The sequence below is a fragment of the Eptesicus fuscus genome, chromosome 12 (genome assembly GCF_027574615.1).
Source record: "Eptesicus fuscus isolate TK198812 chromosome 12, DD_ASM_mEF_20220401, whole genome shotgun sequence".
NCBI classification, from domain to species: domain Eukaryota; kingdom Metazoa; phylum Chordata; class Mammalia; order Chiroptera; family Vespertilionidae; genus Eptesicus; species Eptesicus fuscus.
The window spans coordinates 1,946,725-1,967,274 of NC_072484.1; the positions used below are offsets into that span (position 1 = coordinate 1,946,725).

At 58.4% G+C, this 20,550-nt stretch overlaps 1 protein-coding gene across 3 annotated transcripts in view; it reads right to left on the reverse strand.

The window, feature by feature from the left end:
- The window catches only part of CDH4 (cadherin 4), a 376,945-nt gene that overhangs the window by 354,502 nt on the left and 1,893 nt on the right, over window positions 1–20,550 (reverse strand). For all 3 annotated transcript variants that reach the window (XM_054723857.1, XM_054723855.1, XM_054723858.1), the window contains exon 2: window positions 20,259–20,370. In XM_054723857.1, coding sequence (XP_054579832.1) covers window positions 20,259–20,370 — 112 coding nt within the window. The remainder of the gene's footprint in view (window positions 1–20,258; window positions 20,371–20,550) is intronic.

A 20,550-nucleotide genomic window follows, 5' to 3' on the forward strand; every position in this document is an offset into this window, starting at 1 on the left:
TCAGTGAAGTTTTGTTGGGACACAACTGCACCCACTTATTACAAATTGTCTGAGGCTGCTTTTGTGCTGCAGTGGCACTCTGCAAAGGCCCCAAGGCCGCAGTGGGTCACTGTCTGGCCCTTCAAAGAAAGGGCAAAGTGCATGATCTTCAGGGGCCTGGCTTGACCTGGCAGCTACTTCAACCCTGATTTCAGGCCTTGGAAACCCCACGGCCTTTCAGAGAATCTCATTTGGAGTCTTTATCCAGTTTGGCTAGAGTTGCTTACTTATTGACATAAACGAACCATAACTGGGTAAAAGAGATCCACACATTAGCGTACGTTAAGCACTTAGGGACAGACTCTAAGAATGCACCGAAAGAACTTGAAAACAACCCGAAACTTTCCTGAGGGATTTCGGCGGTGACTGAGCTGACAAAGCCAAGCCGTGTTTGCAGGTTGAAGAGGATGCTGAAGTTTCTCCAAATACATCTCTACCCTCACAGGAGGCAGTCACCCTGACCGAAAACGGACAAACATGAACACACAATTTGCAAAAGAAAGCGGGGAGGGCAAAACATACTGGTTAAATGCCTAACCTCTCAGCTAATTAAACGCATGCGTTAGATGATGCCAGCGTGTGCTTGTCCCGCTGGAAAACATGTTTAAAGGGTTGGCCATCTGAGAGGCCTCGGTCAGGGGAGGTGTGGGAACAGGAGTGACCCCAGAGTCCTCACCGGAAACATAAAGTGGCCCTGCCTCTCTGAAACGTCCTTGAGCCGCGTGGATCCAGGGCTGTGCACGAACCGCCTCTCAACTAGAAATTCTGAATTCTGCTTCCACTGATCCACTGTGAGGGGGAGAGCTGTAAGACGTTTACACAGATTTTCATCATGGTGTCGTCTCCAGCAGCAAAGAACGTCCTTCTATCCCCCACAACACATGCGTACCACACGCATACCACACATACATCCATATGCATGTGTGCAACACACCCACACAATGCTTGCACACATCACACATGTTGGCAGGTACATGTGTGTGAATGCACATATGTATACACAGTATACCACACTATATGCACACCTGTGTACACACTACACGTGAACACACGAACACGCATCATACATGTATGCCCACATGATGACATATCACATATACACAATGCTATGCATGGAAACTGAAGTGCTGGCCAAGCATGCGTTCCCACGGGCATAGGCGAGGGCACACCCTCAGGAGGGCGAGGCCCAATTCCCAGTCTCGCCCATGTCTGCACTCTCCCCTCGGCTGCCTCGCCCCTGGAGACCTCATGACCTCGGGGCGACTGGAGCAGAGGGGGACACAGTTCCTCAACCGGCCCTGACTGAGGGTCCCTCTGAGCCGGGGTCCCTCTGAGCCGGCCTCTCGGTGGCTGCAGGTGCAGGAACACTGGGCCTTGGCTTCTGAAGCCCTTGGTACTTTGGTAAAGGGTGGGTGAGAGCAGAGTGAGGGGCAGCGGATCAGTGTGAGGACTGAGCCGCTAGCCAGGTGGCAGGCAAGCCACCGCCTAGGCGTGTTCCCGCCCAACAAGTTGAATGCTCCTGATGCGTGTTTCATAGAACGCTTCCGGATGAGTGGGGACAGAGGGACAAGACAGCCCGTAGGAACAGCAGTCAAGGCCAGTGGCTGCTACGGGGCCGCCCTCAGCGAAGGAGAGGCAGGGCCTCTGAGCAGAGCCATGCCGAGCCTCGTCCCCTCCGGGCCCATCACTCCCCACCTCCTTCATCTGCTCATGGAGAGTCTGCAAGCTGACCGTGGGCCTCCCCGAACGCAGGTCCTTGCCACTGGACTCTGAAGCCAGCCCCCTTCATGAGCTAGCGGCCCGGGTGCGAGACCACCGGGCACCTTCTTCCTTGAGCCCTGGGGCTCCCCCAGGCTGGTCCCCAGAGGACAGGGAGGGGACAGCGAAGCCCCAGCTGTAGAGGAGAGAGCGCGCTGTGCAGACCACCCCTCCCTCCCCACACCTTCCGACTGCCTGCACCCCTGCTCCTCCGCTCACTGCAGGCCCGGAGCCGTCTCCCAGGGGCTGAGCTCAGGGTAGGGCCTCTGCGTCTCACAGCAGGCGGGGTGTCCCCGCCCCGGCCAGGCAGGGGCCTTGCGTCCTCAGCCCCTGGACACACCACTTCAGTGATCGGGACGAGCCCTTCCGAGCGCGGCCACAGCTCCCAACATACGGCCTCGTTTGGGGGGCCTCAGCACCTTGAGCTGGGGGACGCCATGATGGCGATGGATCGTTCTCGGCCGTGTGGGTGGTTCCTGCACAGGCGCTTCCAGAGTTCCACCTCCCAGGTCAGTCTCACCCCAGACACGCCCAGTTCCCGCAGGGAAATGACACGCAGTCGGAGCGGCATGGGGAAGGTGTTGGGGGGGGGGGGCGTGGCGGGAGGCCAACAAGGCAAACGAATTACAAAATAAAGCAGAGCCAACAGCTGGGCCCCTTCACCCCCAGGAGCCGGGCCTGTAAGTGCCTGGCTTGCAGGTGGGGGACCCAGCCAAGAGCCCACGAGTGAACGTTTCCCAAATGGCAACGAACGCGCTGGCACCCAGGTTAGAACACAGACCCTGCCTAGGGGCCCGGGCGCTGCCCAGCGGCTCCAGGTGGGACTGGGCTGGCAGCCAGCCCTGCCTCCGGTTCATCGGCAGCTGGTGAGCCGCGGGGACGCACACAGAGGGGAGGCTGTCCGGCACGAAGACCCGGGCCATCGTTGTCATTGTTGTCCCATCACACTCCGGGCCCCGGAGCCACACGGCCGGCCGCACAGGGGCAATCCCATCAGACGGAGGCCCACTCGTCTTACTTTGCTTCGATAATGGCTTAGTAAATAAACCGAGGAAGCCCCAATACAGAGATGCAAAATGAAAAATACCCTGGCTTTTCCATTTTATGCCCATCTTTCTCTAATTATCTAATTACCGCGCTCTCGTATTTTCTTGCCTGTCAGTTCTGGCCTCTGCCTCTCTGAGGTGGGAGGGAACTCATCTGCTCCCTCCTGCAAAGATGCCTCCTCGGAGGGAGGCTCACAGGCGTGTGACGGGGCCTCGGTCTGGCCCTCCATCGTACATACCCTCCATCATACATACCCTCCAGTCACTCCCCAAGCTGTCACCCAGCACTCAGACACGCAGACACATCCACTCACACACTCATATTCACACGGACACTCCCTCAAACACACACACTCACATATACACATTCACATGTACACACTCACACACATACACACTGATTCATGTACACATTCACACACACACAGTCACATACCCATATACACACACATTCACACATATACTCACACATGTATACACATTCACATTCCTAGCAAGACCACTGTATGGGCAGACTTGGAAGAGAGTAAAACAAACATTGCATCATTGCATATTTTAATAAAACTATGAGACAATGGAGGGGGAAGTAATTAATTCGGCTTAGCTCAGGCAGAAGGGAAGGGAGAGGACAGCCAAAGATAGCTCATGGGGAAATGGCATTGGAATCAGGAAGCCCTTAAGATCCCCACAGGTGGAAGGGCCAGCCGGTGGGGGAGGGGAAGCCCAAACAGAGGGACAAAGCAGACAGGGCGAGGGCGATCTAGCCGCCTGGGCAGGTGACCCAGCACGGGTGCCTGGCCAGGTGGGCGCGCACGAGGGCAACGGGGGCCTGAGCGTCTCCAGGATCTGGGGTTGACGGGCCCACAATGCCTGCAGCTGCTTCGTATCCACAGTGACTATGAAGTGAACCGCCACCAACAGTGACGGATCGAAGGAAAGTGTGGCCCCACCCTCCCTCTGCCCAGCAGCTCCGGCCCCCGTGGCCGCTTCAGAGCGCCTGTGACATTATAACAGGCCAGTGTCCACCATCCAGAGCCACCAGTCTGCGCCTCCTCAGATGTCAGCCCATCAAGACACCGACCGTGGCCCCAAGGGGAACGGCAACTAGAGGGAACGGGTCTCCACACCAGCTCAGGGCGGGGGGCTGTGCCCGCGGGGCTGTTGTTTTCTTGGTGGGGACGGGAAGATGGCTGAATACGGGATCACACTGATCCACTGCTCAAGTTGGCCCCTAACCCTCTGCCCCGCCAGCCCCCAGGTAAAACCCAAGATTAGCACCTGGGTCAGGAACATCCCGCACAGATCGGCGGCTTACACGCAGCTAACGAGGGCCTCCGATGCCGACAGTGAGACCATTTCAAGCACAGCCCTAGGCTCCCCCCGGTACAGACGGCAATATGTTTGGCCCGAGGCTGCAGACATGCACTGTGGTGCCACATCCTGGCTTCAGAGTTCCACGGAAAGGAGGCTCAGGCTCAGGAAAGCGGAAGGGGTGATGGGATGCAGTCACTCCGCGAGGAGGGTTCCCCGTGCCGTGCCCAGGGCAGGCAGGCACCGTGTGTCTCCCTGAACGGTTGTCATGTTAACAATGCACAGCCCGAGACCTGTGTTTTAAGTGGCAAAACTACAATCATCGCTGCACGGCCTGTATCGCAGCTCCACAGTGCTCCGCACCAGCGAACCAGCTGTCGGCGATAGGGGCGGGGCCCGCTGGCCTGTGCCGGGCTGGACCGCCAGCTTATCCAGCTCCCACCGCATTAATCCTTCCCTTTCTGCAAAAATTCAATCACTTCCTGGAGTGGCCACAGCCTCCAGCAGTCAGTCCTCAGGGCGACGCGATGGGGATTGCGGAGCGAGCGCACTGTGTTAGGAAATAAGTAGATAAGCGCCCGCCGCCAGGTTCCCAGGGGACACGCAGGACTCGGACTCCTTCACGGAGACACCGACCAGTGTCCGCCCTCCACACAGTCTCCCGTCAGCTCCCCGCACCCTGGGGAGTGGCCAGCAATGTCCCCGATACACAACGCTCTCATCAAGGATGCCTTTCCCACAGAAGTTTTAACGGGTGACATTCAGCAAGGAGGAATAGCATTATTTCAGGACTGACAAGGGAGGGATGCAGAAAGAGAACTCCTGCGTAACAGCAGCGTGCAGGGACACTTTCCCAAGGAAACACCGCCTTCCCAGGGAGGAGGGGATGCGCTTTTCTGTCTAGGAGAGGGGAACACAGCCCCCTCTTACGCAGCCCCCCTCTGCTCAGAGCTGGAGGAAGGATTAATTAGGGCCTCCTGGGAGCTTCTGCCTCAGAGAGCCGCTAGGGACTTTTCCTCAGAGGCCGTCCTGGCCGAATCCTCCTTTTAGAATCCGACAGTGGGCGGGGCCCCCACACCTGCCAACAGCACGGGCCGCCAGGGGCAGGAGGCCAGGCTGGAAAGGGCTCCCTTCTTGGCGCTTCCTTTCTAAAGGGAGGAAAGGCCACTAATGACATCATTTCCAGTGAAAGAAGGAAGCAGCCAAGCACCTGCTGCCAAGCTCTGCTCCTCCCATCCCCTCTCCCCCACTCACCCCCGCCCCCCTAAGCTGCCGGATTTAAACGCAGCCCCTGCAAACCCAACCAGCCCTCAGGGTCCCAACCAACCCCCCAAAACAAACCTTGGCACGTTGAAGAGAGACCTTGGTGACCCTCATTTTTATTTTTCAATTGGGAACAGGTGAAACCAAGATTCTCACGCCTCCACACAGCCATCTTGTTAGTGGCACCTTTTCTCAGGTTGCGGGAGGCAAGGCCTCCAGGCTGCTGCTGCTGAAAATCAAATGCCGTGTGCAGGTGGCAGGTGAGGACCACGGAGGCAACAACCGTGAGCACGGAAGATTTCAGAATTTAAATGCAGACCCTGACCCTCAAGGCTGAGCCTCACAGTGGCTCAGGCATGTGGCTCCAAGCCAGCCCGAAGGGGACTGAATCCTGCTCACAAAGAAACCAGGAAGGCACTGCCCTGGGCGGTGTGGCTCCATTGGTTGAGCACTGTCCCATGCACCTAGAGGTCATGGTTCAATTCTCGGTCAGGGCACATGCCTGGGTTGCAGGCTTGATCGCCAGTATGGGGTGTGCAGGAGGCAGCTGATCAATGTTCCTCTCTCATCAATGTCTGTCTGTCTGTCTCTCTCTCTTCTTCTCTCTCTGAAAAATCAACAACAACACACACAACACACACACACACACACACACACACACACACATATATACACACACATACTTTTTTTTAATCCTCACCCGAGGATATTTTTTTCATTGATTTCCAGAGACAGTAGAAGGAAGGGAGGGAGAAGGAGGGAGAGAGACAGAGAGAGAGACAGAGAGACATGAGACACATCAATGGGTTGCCTCCCACACATGCTCCTACTGGGGCTGGGGAACCTGCACCAAGGCGGGCTCCCCTGACCTGGAATTGAACCCTGTGGGCCTTCAGCTCTAACCACCTATCAGAGCAATAAAAACATATTTTTTAAAAAACACAGAAAGGCAGGCCCGGGCCTCTGTGGCACTGACTCTGCTCAGCCGAACGCCACGTGAGTGGCTCCCTGTCACACGGCGGAAGCCCCAGGCCCCAGGGGCTGGGAATTAGCGCAGCAGGAGCCATTCTTGGCCCAGTGAGCGTCCTGAGCTGCAGGCTCTGCCTCCCCACATTTGCATCCCAGGTAAGGCACCCAAACCAGGGAGAGGAGGGGAGGCCGAGTGAGGAGCTCCCTACCCTTCAACCCCTGGAGCCAGAACCCCTGTGGGCCAGAACCCCCGTGGGCCAGAACCCCAATGGGGCAGGAACCCCCGTGGGCCAGAACCCCGTGGGCCAGAACCCCCGTGGGCCAGAACCCCCGTGGGCCAGAACCCCCGTGGGCCAGAATCCCTGTGGGCCAGAACCCCCGTGGGCCAGAACCCCCATGGACCAGAACCCCCATGGACCAGAACCCCAATGGGCCAGGAACCCCCGTGGGCCAGAACCCCCGTGGGCCAGAACCCCCGTGGGCCAGAACCCCAATGGGCCAGAACCCCCGTGGGCCAGAACCCCCGTGGGCCAGAACCCCAATGGGCCAGAACCTCTGTGGGCCAGAACCCCAATGGGGCAGGAACCCCCGTGGGCCAGAATCCCCGTGGGCCAGAACCCCCATGGGCCAGAACCCCAATGACCAGAACCCCAATGGGCCAGAACCCCCCGTGGGCCAGAATCCCAATGGAGCAGAACCCTCGTGGGCCAGAACCCCAATGGGGCAGGAACCCCCGTGGGCCAGAACCCCCAGGGGCCAGAACCCCCGTGGGCCAGAACCCCCGTGGGCCAGGAACCCCCGTGGGCCAGAACCCCCGTGGGCCAGAACCCCAATGGGCCAGAACCCCAATGGGCCAGAACCCCAATGGGGCAGAACCCCAATGGGCCAAGAACCCCCGTGGGTCAGAACCCCCATGGGCCAGAACCCCAATGGGCCAGAACCCCCCGTGGGCCAGAATCCCAATGGAGCAGAACCCTCGTGGGCCAGAACCCCAATGGGGCAGGAACCCCCGTGGGCCAGAACCCCCATGGGCCAGGAACCCCCGTGGGCCAGGAACCCCGGTGGGCCAGAACCCCCATGGGCCAGAACCCCAATGGGGCAGGAACCCCCGTGGGCCAGAATCCCAATGGGGCAGAACCCTCGTGGGCCAGAACCCCAATGGGGCAGGAACCCCCGTGGGCCAGAACCCCCAATGGGCCAGAACCCCCATGGGCCAGAACCCCCGTGGGCCAGAACCCCCATGGGCCAGAACCCCCGTGGGCCAGAACCCCCGTGGGCCAGAACCCCCATGGGCCAGGAACCCCCGTGGGCCAGGAACCCCGGTGGGTCAGAACCCCGGTGGGCCAGAACCCCCGTGGGCCAGAACTCCAATGGGCCAGTACCCCGTGGGCCAGAACCCCCGTGGGCCAGAACCCCCAATGGGCCAGAACCCCCAATGGGCCAGAACCCCCGTGGGCCAGAACCCCCAATGGGCCAGAACCCCCGTGAGCCAGAACCCCAATGAGCCAGAAACCCCCTGGGCCAGGAACCCCCGTGGGCCAGAACCCCAATGGGGCAGGAACCCCCGTGGGCCAGGAACCCCGTGGGCCAGGAACCCCAATGGGGCAGAACCCCCGTGGGCCAGAACCCCCATGGGCCAGAACCCCCGTGAGCCAGAACCCCAATGAGCCAGAACCCCCGTGGGCCAGAACCCCAATGGGGCAGAAACCCCCGTGGGCTAGGAACCCCCGTGGGCCAGAACTCCAATGGGGCAGGAACCCCCGTGGGCCAGAATCCCCGTGAGCCAGAACCCCAATGGGCCAGAACCCCTGTGGGCCAGAACCCCCATGGGCCAGAACCCCAATGGGCCAGAACCCCCATGGGCGAAAACCCCCGTGGGCTAGAACCCCAATGGGCCAGAACCCCCGTGGGCCAGAACCCCCATGGGCCAGAACCCCCGTGGGCCAGAACCCCCATGGGCCAGAACCCCCGTGGGCCAGAACCCCAATGGGGCAGAACCCTGTGGGCCAGAACCCCAATGGGGCAGAACCCCAATGGGGCAGAACCCCGTGGGCCAGAACCCCCGTGGGGCAGGAACCCCGTGGGCCAGAATTCCAAGCTAAGCAGTGTAGACAACCTGGTACCAATTTCAGGGGCTGCAACTGAAGTCTGTCACCGTCACTGCGTTTGAAAATCACAGGTTGTTGGAGAACACTATGCTCACCTGCCCCACAGGACATACCATAGCCCACAGGAACTGCTCAGTGTGTCAAGGTGGAAGCATCTCCTGTAATAGATGTGCATCTGCATACCTGGGGCTAGGAAGAATATTGGTGAAGTGTTTCAACCAAAAATACTCCAGAGAAACACTCCCACCTCCTGAAGACGCTCCTACCTTCCCGTGAAGCCCTCACTCACCCCGGAGGGAAGTACCGGACGGAGCTCACACTCCGGCCCCGCCCCATCACCGTCAAAGGATCCCAGACTTCAGGATGGATTTCAAAGGCCCCTGCGATTTTGGCAGCATGACATTTTATGTCTTATATGCCACTTTTATTAGCCAGGATTGCAGAAAATTGACGCTTACCAGCCATTAACATTTCAAGCATGTAGCTCTATTTTCCCCCCTCCTGGAAATATAGGTTACATCTCTCTGCGGATCGATCTGTAAGCTGCCCAGTTCCTTTAAGAAAAAAAGTCATTGTGAAGATGCTCTATTCTCAGGAAAACACAAATTCTATAATTTTACGGACTTTTGATCACAATTTTATAGCCTTCAGCCCTCCACCGGTATTCTGTTTTTTTTATCTCAAAATGTGGGAACTGCATAAGACTAGTTGTATAATCCCTTCTTTGTCTCTGAGGGAAGGTGGGAGCAAAGGAGATAACTCAAGAGGAAAGTGTCCGAGTCACACAGGGAGGAGGCTGCTGTGTGGTACCTTTGGGTGCCTGACTTCTAACTCCATCAAACCTCGAGGCTCCAGCATTCAAGATGACAGGACATGACCCAATCATGTCACAGCCTAGTAATATGTAACGACCGGTGGCTTCTATCCACGAGCTGCCCCTGAGCCTTGGGGCTTTAAATAAGTCATCCCATTATTTATTCATGCAATTTTAAAACATGCCTTTTGCCAAAAGATCTCTGGCCACACATAAGGATGTAAAGGCCAAGCAGATTTAAAAAAAAAAAAGTCATAAAAACAAACCAAACAAAATCATAAGAAGCCATCGAATCGAGCTGCCATCACTGGAAAATGACCATCTCAAAGGCCAGCTCAGCGCATCTGGGGGCTGGGCCCTGGCCCTGGAGATGGGGGGTCCATGGAGAACTGGGCCGATGTGGCAGGGAACAGAGGGGCTTCCTGCAGGGCGGGCAGTTCCTGCAGCCCCAGGTAAGGAGACAGGAGGGGCGGGGCCAATTCCCCAGAGCCAGGTACCTCTGGCAGGGCTTGCTGTCTACACAGCGATGAGAGGGACAGTGACCGAGTGTCAGTCCCAGCGCCGGGCTTTCTGCGGTCCAGGCACCGCTCCCCAAATCACCCACGTCTTCCTGTGCCAGGGGAACGGTCACCCCTCCGAGGGGAGGTGCCACAGCTCACACAGCTAAGCACCCGTGCCTGGTGCCGCAGAGCTGATGACTGGGGCATGGGGCTGGAACCCCGGAAGCTGATCAGATCCGGGGTGCCCCGAGGTGCCTGATCTCTGAGGGGGAATCTGGGCTCAGGAGACAGACAGGTTGGGTGGAGGGGTGGCCGCAGGAGGCAGGCTGCCTGTTTAACTCGGGGCTCCTCCAGGATAGGCTGCAGGAGCTTAAACAGGTGACCCCGAATCTTTGCCCATCAGCGTCCCCTGCAGATTCACCCACCGGCCTGGTGAGGCACCTGGTGCAGTGTCCAGCACACAAGGGCTCTATCGATGGGTGCTGGGGCAGGGCCAGGCTTCCCCTGGGGGGACTCGGGGGTTCCCCAAAGATGGCAGCTTGTCCTGTTTACAGAGTTCATTCATCAAAGGCCTGTGGTTCCCCCGCCACTGAGTGAGCCACGGCCTCTGGAGACACCTCGCTGAAGGACAGAAGGAAAAAGGATGTCTTTCCCCTCCAAGTCCTCACTGTGCAAACCAGCCTGCACATCGGGACAAGGCCTAACCTACCTGGCAGGTTCCAAAGACAGGGCCCCTCCCCTCTGCTCCTGCACAAGGAAGGAAGGAGGCACCAGTGGGGACAGGTGTCAGATGCAGCCTGCCGCCAGCTGGAGAGGGGCGTGGGGCCCTGACCTCCTGGCCCTGCTGCCCGGGTCATTCTCTGGAAGGAACAGCCCCATCCCATCCTGGCTGCCGGCCCCTGGGTTGCCATCCCAAGGCAGAGAGAGAGGATGCTCAAGGCTCTGCAGCGGCTCGGCCGTAGGACCTGGAGCCCCGGCAGGTACCCGGGGCTCCCATCAGCCATAGAGCCAGTGGGCAGGGCAGCTGGAGACTGTCCCAGGTGTGCGTGAGGCTGCCTAAGTGCACCTGCAAAGAGGTGGCAGGGGCAGGAATAGGCCCTCGACACGAGCTCGGCAGCCGCTTTCCTGAGCGAGCGTGCAAACCTGGGCTCGCAGGGGAGCTGAGCAGCCAGGCAGCAAGCACGCGGCTGCTGGGAACACAGGCACGAGACACTCGGAGCCAGAGAGATGCCTTTTTGCATTTGCACAGTCAAGCAGTTCTGGGGAGAGAAGCGGCGTGTTCCTCTGTGAGGCCTCGCTGCAGTGGGCAGGCTGACACTCCAGGAGCAGCCGCGTTAAACAAGCCGCCCCACACTCGGCCCTTCAGACCAGCAGTGTTTACAGCGCTTCTCCAGGACGGTGGCAGTGGGGTCCTTGTCAGGACTGCACCTGACAGGGAAGATAATGCGGGGGCGCGAGCGTGCCATATACATTTTAATTCTGATGAAACTGCTCCGTGACATAAAGCACTACATCGCTGCCCTAAAGCCTCATGTGCTGAGCCAGCGAGATGGAAAGCAAAGCACTGCCCCCACTGTCCACCCAAGTGGCACCGGAAGGCGCTGACCCCGGCAGGACCCCCGTGGAGGCCAGCGCCTCCCGCTAGGCGTGCTGGCCCTGAGTGCTGAAGCTGGAGACCCTGTGGCCAGAGACCCGCAGGCTCATGAGCACCAGCTTCCCTAGAGATGGATTAAATAGCCCGACTCCCAGCCACAGCCCCAGAATGTCTGACTCGGGGCGTGTGAGGGCCCTGGGCTGTGGTAACGAGTTCTCTTGAAGGTCGGGAGGGCAGACTTTTGAGATCAAGATGTCCCAGGCCTTGCGGCTCCCGGAGGCTCCGTCCTGCTTCTCCTGGCTCCTGGGGGCCCCCGGGGGCCCGGCTTGAGGCTGCACCGCCCGTCTCTGCCTCCATCTTCACGTGGCCTCTCCTGTGTCCACGAGTTCCCTTCTGTCTCTTACAAGGACCCTGTCCCTGGATGTAGGGCCCACCCAGGTAATCGGAGATAACCTCATCTGAGACCCTTGATTATACCTGCGAAGACCCTTTCTCCAACAAGGTCATAGTCACCGTGCCGGGTAGGTCTATCTTTTGGGGCCACCGTCCAACTCATTACGGTAGATCTGGGAGGGGACCCAGGGGCTTGCTGGGTTCAAGCGCCCCCCAGTTCCTGGACCACATTTAGACATCCCGCTCCTCTGCTTTGCAGGTAAGGAAACTGAGGCTCAGAGAAGGGAGGGTACCCTGATTCAGCCCCTCTCCCATGAGTGCCCCCAGCTCCCGGGGCGGCTCCTGCCGTGTCAGCCGCCTTCTCCCTGGGTCCCGCTGGAGCAAACCCGCACCGCAGGCCCCTCGGCTTTCCACGCGGGTCCACCTCCACGGTGTCCACTTACACTAGGGCAGCGAACACCAAGGCAACCCACACCTGGCGTTTCTCCAAGGCCCTCCCTGCCCTGGGGCTGGAACTGCACTGCACTGTGTTCCTAAGGGACCCGCACCTGGTCTGGGCCAAGAGCGCCCTCCGGAGCCGCCAGGCAGGTAACCCCGTCCTCCAAGAGGCGTCCTGCTGGCGCCGCTCCGCCTTTGGATGTTATCTGTCACTGAAGGCTTACCTTAATCCTCCTAAATCCCCACACACAGTCGCAGGAAAACAGCAAAGCCAAACAAGGCGAAGTTCAAAGCAGCCAGATCAGAGCTGCTGCCGCAGAGCCCACGGGCTCAGCTCAGTCTCCACAGCGCGAAGCCGGGCTCAGGCCCACAGACACAGCAGCAGAGGGATTCCGGGCCAGGGCCAGGGCCGGCGAGCTCCTAGAGGCAGGGCAGGGTGCAGGAGGGCTCCGGAGTGGATTCAGACCGGCCTTCCCCTGTGTCTCCCCAGGCTCCTCAGTCGCCCCGCCCCGTTTCCTCCACAGGAAGGTGGCCTCATGCTGGCAGGAGCGAGGCCCAGGATGCCGTCCTAGTCCCGGGACCTGTGAATGTGCCGCCTGATGCGGCAAAAGGGCGGTCGGTTCAAGACCTTGAGGGGGAGGCGACCCCCGATTACGCAGGTGTGCCCAGTGCCGTCACGAGGGTCCATGTCCGAAAACAAGCAAGGCGCCCAGAGGGGAGAGCAAGGGTGGGTGATGGGAGCTTGGGGCCGAGGCACAGGGAGAGGGAGCCGAAGCGCGGGCCCAGCGAGGGGGGGGGGGGGGCGCCAGCCAAGGAGAGCAGGCCTGTCTACGAGGAGGTGCTGCAAAGGCCAGGAGAGGGCTTCGTCCCTGGAGCCTCCAGGAGGAGGCAGCCCGGCAGCACGCCAGTGTAGCCCAGGGGCCTGAGCTGGACTGCCAGCATCAGAACCATGTGGGTCAGTGAAGCACTGAGGCTGTGGCCATCGGCACCACCCCAAGAAGCACATACAGCCCTGATCCAGCGAGCGCCTCCCTGGGAGAGGCAGCGTGGGGGTGGCCCCCTGCATGCCTCCTGTGACTGCCCTGAGCCCCCCGCTGGCTTTCGCAGGCATTCGATGAAGGCACGCATTAGCATATGGGAAGTCCTCAAAAACAGCAGCCTGCCCTGACGGAGGCTGACAGGAAATGGCCTTTGGTACCACGCACTGGTCCAAAATAATGAAATAGATTAGGTTTTTTTTTGTTTGCTTGTTTAAAGGAGGGTGGGGGAGGGAGCCAGCCTGAGACAGTACTAGAGGCCGCCAGGAGAGGGCAGCCTAGAGCCCAGGCAAAAAGTCACCAAAACACTGAGCCTTTTGACAAAAAGCAAGTGATTTCACCAGCCCAGCTTCCAGCATGCCAGGGTCCCTGCTTGGAGGGTTGAAGAACAAGCAAGGGCCGCAAGGTTTTACAAGAACACGCTCGGGAGAGCTTCCTCACCCTTGACGGAGAGAAACTCACTCAGCTCCCGGCGTTTTTCACAATGGAATTCACTCCAAGTAAAAAATGCCCCTTCAAAAAGTCAGAATAGGCACATTCTTTGAAAAGACGGATGCCTGCTTGCTCACCCACTCTCAGGTTGCGATTAATTCTGGCATCTACAAAAAAGAAAAGAAAAGAAAGAAAGAAAGAGCCCTGGCCGGGTGGTTCAGTTGGCTGGAGCATCGGCCCATGCACCAAAATGTTGTGGGTTCAATTCCTGGTCAGGGCACATGCCTCGGTGGCGGGTTTGATCCCTGGTTGGGGCACCTATGAGAGGCAACTGATCAATGCCTCTCTCCCCTAACCCTCTTCTTCTCTCTCTACAAATAAATGAAAACATATCCTTGGGGGAGAGGGGGCAGGAGGTTCTAAAAAAGAAAGAGAAAGAGAGACCTAGGAACCTAGCTCACAGTCCTGCAAACCCCCAGGACCCGAGACCCGGGCAGAACCGACCACCCGCAGACAGAGGGCGGTCTCACCTGGAGCCTGGCCTTGGCAGGTCTGCGGCCTCCTTCAGACCAGAGCCGTCCGCTTTGCTCACTGTCTGAACACCTGCCTTGCTAAGTCCCAGTGCTCCAAGCCACAGGTGAGTACCTGATGACGCCGGTCCCGTGCCTGCACCAGCCCAGCTCACGTGTGGTGCCGGCTTCCAGAACCGACTGGCTGCTCGGTAGAACCCCTCTCTGCCATTTGACCAGCGCTGGCTTCGCGGGGTCCGGCTCTCCTAGTCCCAGGGCCGGTGTTGCAGATGCAAGGTGTGCAGCGGGTGTGGACCCGCGTCGGACTGGCCGCACACAGGGACTGCCGTCCAATGGGAGTGATCTTACCTCCCTGGAACGGGGATGACAGGACACTCTGCCCGAGGGCTGGCGCGGGCGGGCGGAACTCGATGTTACCACCTTATCATCGCTGTCTCACAGGCCGCCTCTCAAGGTGCCACTAAAGCACGCTGTGCTGAAAGGCGTCCGTGCCCGTCACTCCCATGCCGCTAACGGGCTGCGCCTTCTGCAGCGAGGGGTCATCGGATGACGGCCAGCACAGAGGGCAGAGCTCAGAGGGGCAGGGACTGCCGTCCGTCGCCTTCGGGAGCCACCCTCAGGGCCCACGCCCCAGCCTCTGTCCGAAAGGGTGGGGGAAGCAGCGACATACAGGGGATGGCGAGAGCCGTGGCGGCAGGGGCCGCCTTTCTAGTGTTTCCGCGTGTCTATCAGGACCCCCTCTGTGTGCCCTGGCCGGCCAGCCTTCCCCTTCCTCCAGTAGAAGCCGTGTTCTAAGTCTACAAACGGCCCTTTCTGAGTCTCTAAGCCTGCGACCGGGCAACGTCACGACAGGGAGAGGCTGCTGAGAAGCCCAGAGCAGCCCCTGTCCCCGCGGGCAAGGCCAGCCGCAGACAGGCCGAGTGGCGTGCTGGCTCCCGAGCCCTGTGACACGCCGTCTCAGCAGAGGCCCGGAGGTCTTGGTCCTCAGGAAGAAGCATTCCTCTGGCCTCCAGAGCAAGGGGCATCCTGGCTGCGTCCCGCCTGCCTCCACTCATCGCTGCTTCTCTGAGGGGACCAGGGGTCCCTGGAACCAGCTGGCAGTGTGCACCAAGTCCCCATGTGCTCTCCTGGCTTCCAAAAGAGGCGGCTGAGAGACGCAGTGGAGAGCCCGCGCTCTCGGACGGCTGGGCCGGATAGGCGGCCTCGGCTTGCTGTGTGGGATGAGGCCCGAATGTCCTGCCACAGGGTAGTCGACAGTGGTGACAGCTCATTTCATCGAGCCGGTGACAGGCTCTCTGCGGGCCAGCATGCCGGACATGGATACGAATTCTCAAAGGAGTGGGGGCCGCTAAAGCCAGCGTAGGGCCGAGCCCAAGGCACGAGGGTGAGTAGAGGGAGCTGGAACGCCCAGGCTCAGGGCAGAGGATGAAATGCCAGGCTCCGAGCAGGCGGAAGAAGGACAGGCACTTGCCAGCAGGCGCAGCTCTTGTTTGCCCTCAGTCAGGACGGCATCACTGTGTGGGAGAAGGGGCTCAGCTGCGGAGCCCTGACCTTGCTTTCCTCACCTCTCCAGGAAGAGGCACCCAGAGCTCGGTGGTTGTTCCAGGTGCCACCTGGGACCCATTGCCTGTCCCCTAGCCTCATAGTCACAAGGTGGCTGCTCTGCCCAAGACATCACACCCGCATTCCAGGCAGAAGAGGAGGTAAAGGCAAAAGGCATCGCCAGCCACGCCTGTTCCTCTTAATCGGGAACAAATAAAGCTTTTCCAGGAGCTCAGCTAATAGAATAACCTGATTAGATCTCTTGATCAGAAAGGGGCCAAGCGCCACCTTGGTGCCAGAGAGTCAGCTAGAGGTGGGAGCATCTAAGACGGGGCTCAGCGTGAGCCACATGGGTAAGTACAGGCGAGGTTCTGAGTCGGGAAGAGGGAGAGAATGGATGCTGACAGGCAGCTGCAGTGCCTACTAATTCTATCATGTTAGATAAATCCTACGTGGCTGGTTTACCATTAGTGCCGTTTTCCTGAGCATCTATGGCGGCTCCCACTCCTCTGCAAGGTAGCAGGGAACTCAGGAACACACAGTGGCGCACTTTCTGGCTCATTCATTACTTCACCTGACAATACTGCTTGCACACCCACCGCCCCACATGCGGGCATGATACTGGGTGTTGGGCGTGCAATAAGCCTTGCCTGGCTCTTACCTGTATGTCTAGTGATGTCTTCCGCTCTGCAAGTTGCCTGTCTGGACAGATGTGGGTCAACTCCAACTGCATGGCAAAGAGGCTATTTCCAACCTGCTTGCCAAGACAAGGTAACGCCACTCCGGGCGGAGCCTGTTACACTGTGGCCAGTTCTGAGATACCCACTGGATACCTGCATCTGGTCTGTCCTCACCTCCCTCCCTGTGTGCGCCTTGTTATGCAAATGAGGCATTCACTCAACAAAGCACTGCTTGTCCACTCGGCAGCAGGGTCCTGGAACCTGGGAAGCCTTATTGGTCAATATGGATGCTCTTCTCAGCATCCATCCCTCCCCCCTTCCTCCCTAAAACAGAACCAATCTGACCGGTGATGGATCATAATAGGTCTCAGCCCAATGTGATAATGCAATTCTCAGCCTCCCAGCATCCAGCCCTTGCAGCTCTGTGGCACGTGATCTAGTTCTAGCCAACGAGACTGCTGCAAGGGCTCTGAGCAAGTGCGTTCCTAACGCAGGGAAGAGAGGCAGATGCTGCTACCATTCCTTCCTTCTTCCTGCTCCAAACTCAAATGCAATGTCTGGAGCCACAGCAGCCAGTTTGCAATGATGAGCGGTCACGTAACCAACGGAAGATGGCAGAACGCTAAGAGTAAATACTAGGCACGTGACGGTGCCGCAGATCTGCTGCTCCAGCCCTGACCACCTGTCTTTTCACTGTTATGTGAGGAAACTGTCAATTGGGTTTTATCCTGTTGGCCAAGGACATTCCAGCACGATCTAAGTGGTAAACCGGCGCAATAGGGCCGCTGCCCTCCCGAACCTAACGGTTTCTGTGGGAGATCACTGACCAGATGACATGTCATCCTCTGAGGAGGCCAGCTGGCGGGCAGTCCTGGTCTTTCTGAGGAAGCCTCGCGGAATGGAGGGTCAGAAACAGCTCGCCTTTCGGCAGTGACGCCCTGGACCCGCTGTCCTCAGACCCCGCCCTCCGTGCCCGGCAGACGGCTTCTGCTCACCTGTCACCCTCTCCTCCAGGAGCCAGGGGATCTGACCCGCGAGTCCTGCATTCCCACATGCCGCGGGGCACCTCCCATCCTTGGGGGTTTCCAGAGAAGCTGGCCTGGGTTTCCCCAGCCCTCTGCCCTCCAGACAGCGTGCAGTGCAGGTCACGTCTCAGCACAGCCTCGGCGGCTGACGGTTAATTATTAACAAGGCAGAGAAACCGACACCGCTCACCACTGCCCTGACGAGGCTGTGGCTCAGAGACCAGAACGTTCCACTCCAGCCTGAGGAAATGGCTTCGCCATCCCAGTTAGACATTACCATGCCCAGCGACCCTGGCCACGAGTGAAGCATCCCCAAATCAGAGCTGCCGTGCGAGCATGTCGGCAACTATCGTGGGCGGCCAGAAGGGCAGGGACGCGGAGGGGACCGAGGAGCGCTGCGAGACGCAGCTAAACCAACGCCGTGTGCTGCCCAATGTGGCGGACCCGCTGTTCGCACGGTTTTCAATGCCATCGTATTTGCCACCCTGTGGGGAAACCATTTTAAGCCCAATTAGCAGGAAATTTTTAGAATGCAAATGCTTTTCATTTAGACATAAAACAAAATGCCATGACATTTCTCCCATCCATTTATCATAAACAAGTTAATTACTGTGCAACAAATCACTCCCCTGGAACCTGGTGTTGGGGCTGCCGGTGGGCTAACTCGGGTGACGGGAAGGGCCACCCAGCAGTCGCCAGTGGCGGATGGCACGCTTATAAAACGGTCCGTCTGTGATGCTTCGCCTGACAAGTTGATGCTAAGCTCTCTTCATTGGAATAACTCATTTAAATAGTCATCACCTACTCAACTTGATTCCTACCAGAACTGCAGAGATATCACGCCTATTTACTTTTCACACACGCGTACTGTGGTCTTGTCATTTGCAAAATTTCCTACGTAGATAGAGAACTTTATCTGCCTGCTTTGAGGTATGTCAACTTTCGCCTTCAGGTGTAAAATGACTTCTAAGATTTACAACCTCTCTGAACCTGGGAACCTTCACCTTCAGAAGAGCCAGAGGAAGAGAGCGGTGAGGGGCTGTTACACCCCAAGGTGCAGGGAGAGCGATGGGACTCTGGCCCCCCAGGGAGGGAGGTGCAGAAACCCAAGGCCCGGGACCCACTCTCCATACCCAGGGTTGGGCTGGGCCTCGTCTCAGGTATAAGTAAGTGCTTAGAAAATGAGTCTCACACCCGCCAATCTCAGAAGCCGGTCCAAGTTCACCTATAATGAGGGGCTCTTTGTCCCGCCCTAGGTGCAAACCATCTGTCCACACAGGACAGGCCAACTCGCAGCCAGCGATCGAGGCTTCCCCAACCCCCTGGCCAGGAGCCATGGCCGCCAGCACAGGGAGGAGGGACTTGTATGAAATGCCACATTTTATCATAAAAAGGACGAGTCTGCCATTCTCTCCCATGGAGGTAGCACCTGTCGTCACTAAAGCAGAGTCAGTGTTTTGGGAGTCCCTCCGTCACACTGACACACCTGCATCCTATCCCGTGCAGCGCACCCCTGGGGAGGCTGGGCGGCCGCTGCGGGACATGCATATACGCAGAGCGAGAGCAGTCTGGGCCTCCTCCGCAGGCGCCCGGGGTGCCCAGTAGGCCACAAGCCTGCAAGACGGCCTGACCTCTCCAGCTCTTAAGTCTTTACCATGCAGGTGCCATAGGAGAGCAGCTCCCGAAACGCTGGCCACACATGCCGACGCATGAACATGCCCACCCCTTCCAGGCCAGCCGCCCAGAGGTGTGTACCCTTTTTTTTCTTCTTTTTTTTTTTTGTTTGTCATCAATGACAGAGCCAAGAGCATCGTACCCCTGCTGAACAGTCAACTCAGAAAACAACAAATAAGAAAAGTTGGACTCGGTGTAAAATGAAAATCCCGACTCACATAACAGGAACCTGCAAGTCCACAAGCCCTGTGCCCAGGGGAGGCTCTGAAGACTCACCCCAGCTCACAGAGGCTGCCAGCGCCCCAGGGACAATCCTAGTCTCCCCAACACACGGAGCGGGGCTCTGTTTGTGGTGAATGGTGAAACTGAGCCTGGATGCGCTCTCTGAAGTTCACTCCCTCCATCCCTTTCAAATCAGCTAAAAGCTGCGCTTTCTGGGAAACTGAGCCCGGGAGGGAAGACGCAGAGCCAAGTTGAACCTCAGGGAAGGGAGAGCTGGCCAATTTCCCCTCCTCGGTCTAATGAGCTCGTCCTCAAAGGCCAACGGATCGGCAGGCACAGGATCCACTGTCCTCTGTGTTCTGAAGCCGTCGGAGACTGGCCGTCCAGTGTGGACAGACCCCGCAGGGACCAGGCGGGCGTCACGGTGCTCCCTCCTGCCTGGGCATCGATGTGCTGGTGGGACAGTCAGGAAAATGAATGCCACGCTGGCGAGCACGTCTGTGGGCTTACTCACCACATTTCCAACAACGTCATCTGCTTTACCATGCGTCTCAAAGCAGGGATAATTTAAGAATCCAAAATTTCATACGTAGGTAAACTTGTAGGAAAGCCTCTCTGCATATTACTTGGGTGATGCTACATCTGATTTCTAATTTGTGGTCCAGGAAATGATTCGCCTCACTCACAACTGACAGGGCTTCTAACCATTCCCCTGTGATGCAAACGCCTCTCAGGTGGCCCAAGCCGCACCTCACTGACCTCACAACCAGCGGTTTGCAAAGAGCATGGCTCAGAGCCAGACCAGCCTGGCCTCTGACATCAAAAACTTTCCCCAATCCAGAGAAAGATGAGCAATTCCTCCTCGCCCCCACGCCCACCCTACCTTTGAGGAGTTCCTCTCCTTCCAGAATATTCTGGGAGATTAATGCCGTGTAATCTGCTTCGGAGAATCCAGCCTTGCAGGTCTCCCTGGCTGTAAGACCCCCACTGTGGGCCTGAGAGGGAGAGAGGTTAGAGCAAAGGTCAGTCCTCAGAATTCTAACCCAACCACCCCCGAAGCCTGTGGTGTAAGGTCTCAGCTCCCCCAGGCCTGGTAACGCAGCTCCCACAGACCCAGGGCAGCGCTGGGATGCAAGTGTGAGGAGTGTCCAGAGGCATCTGGCACATGACAGGGA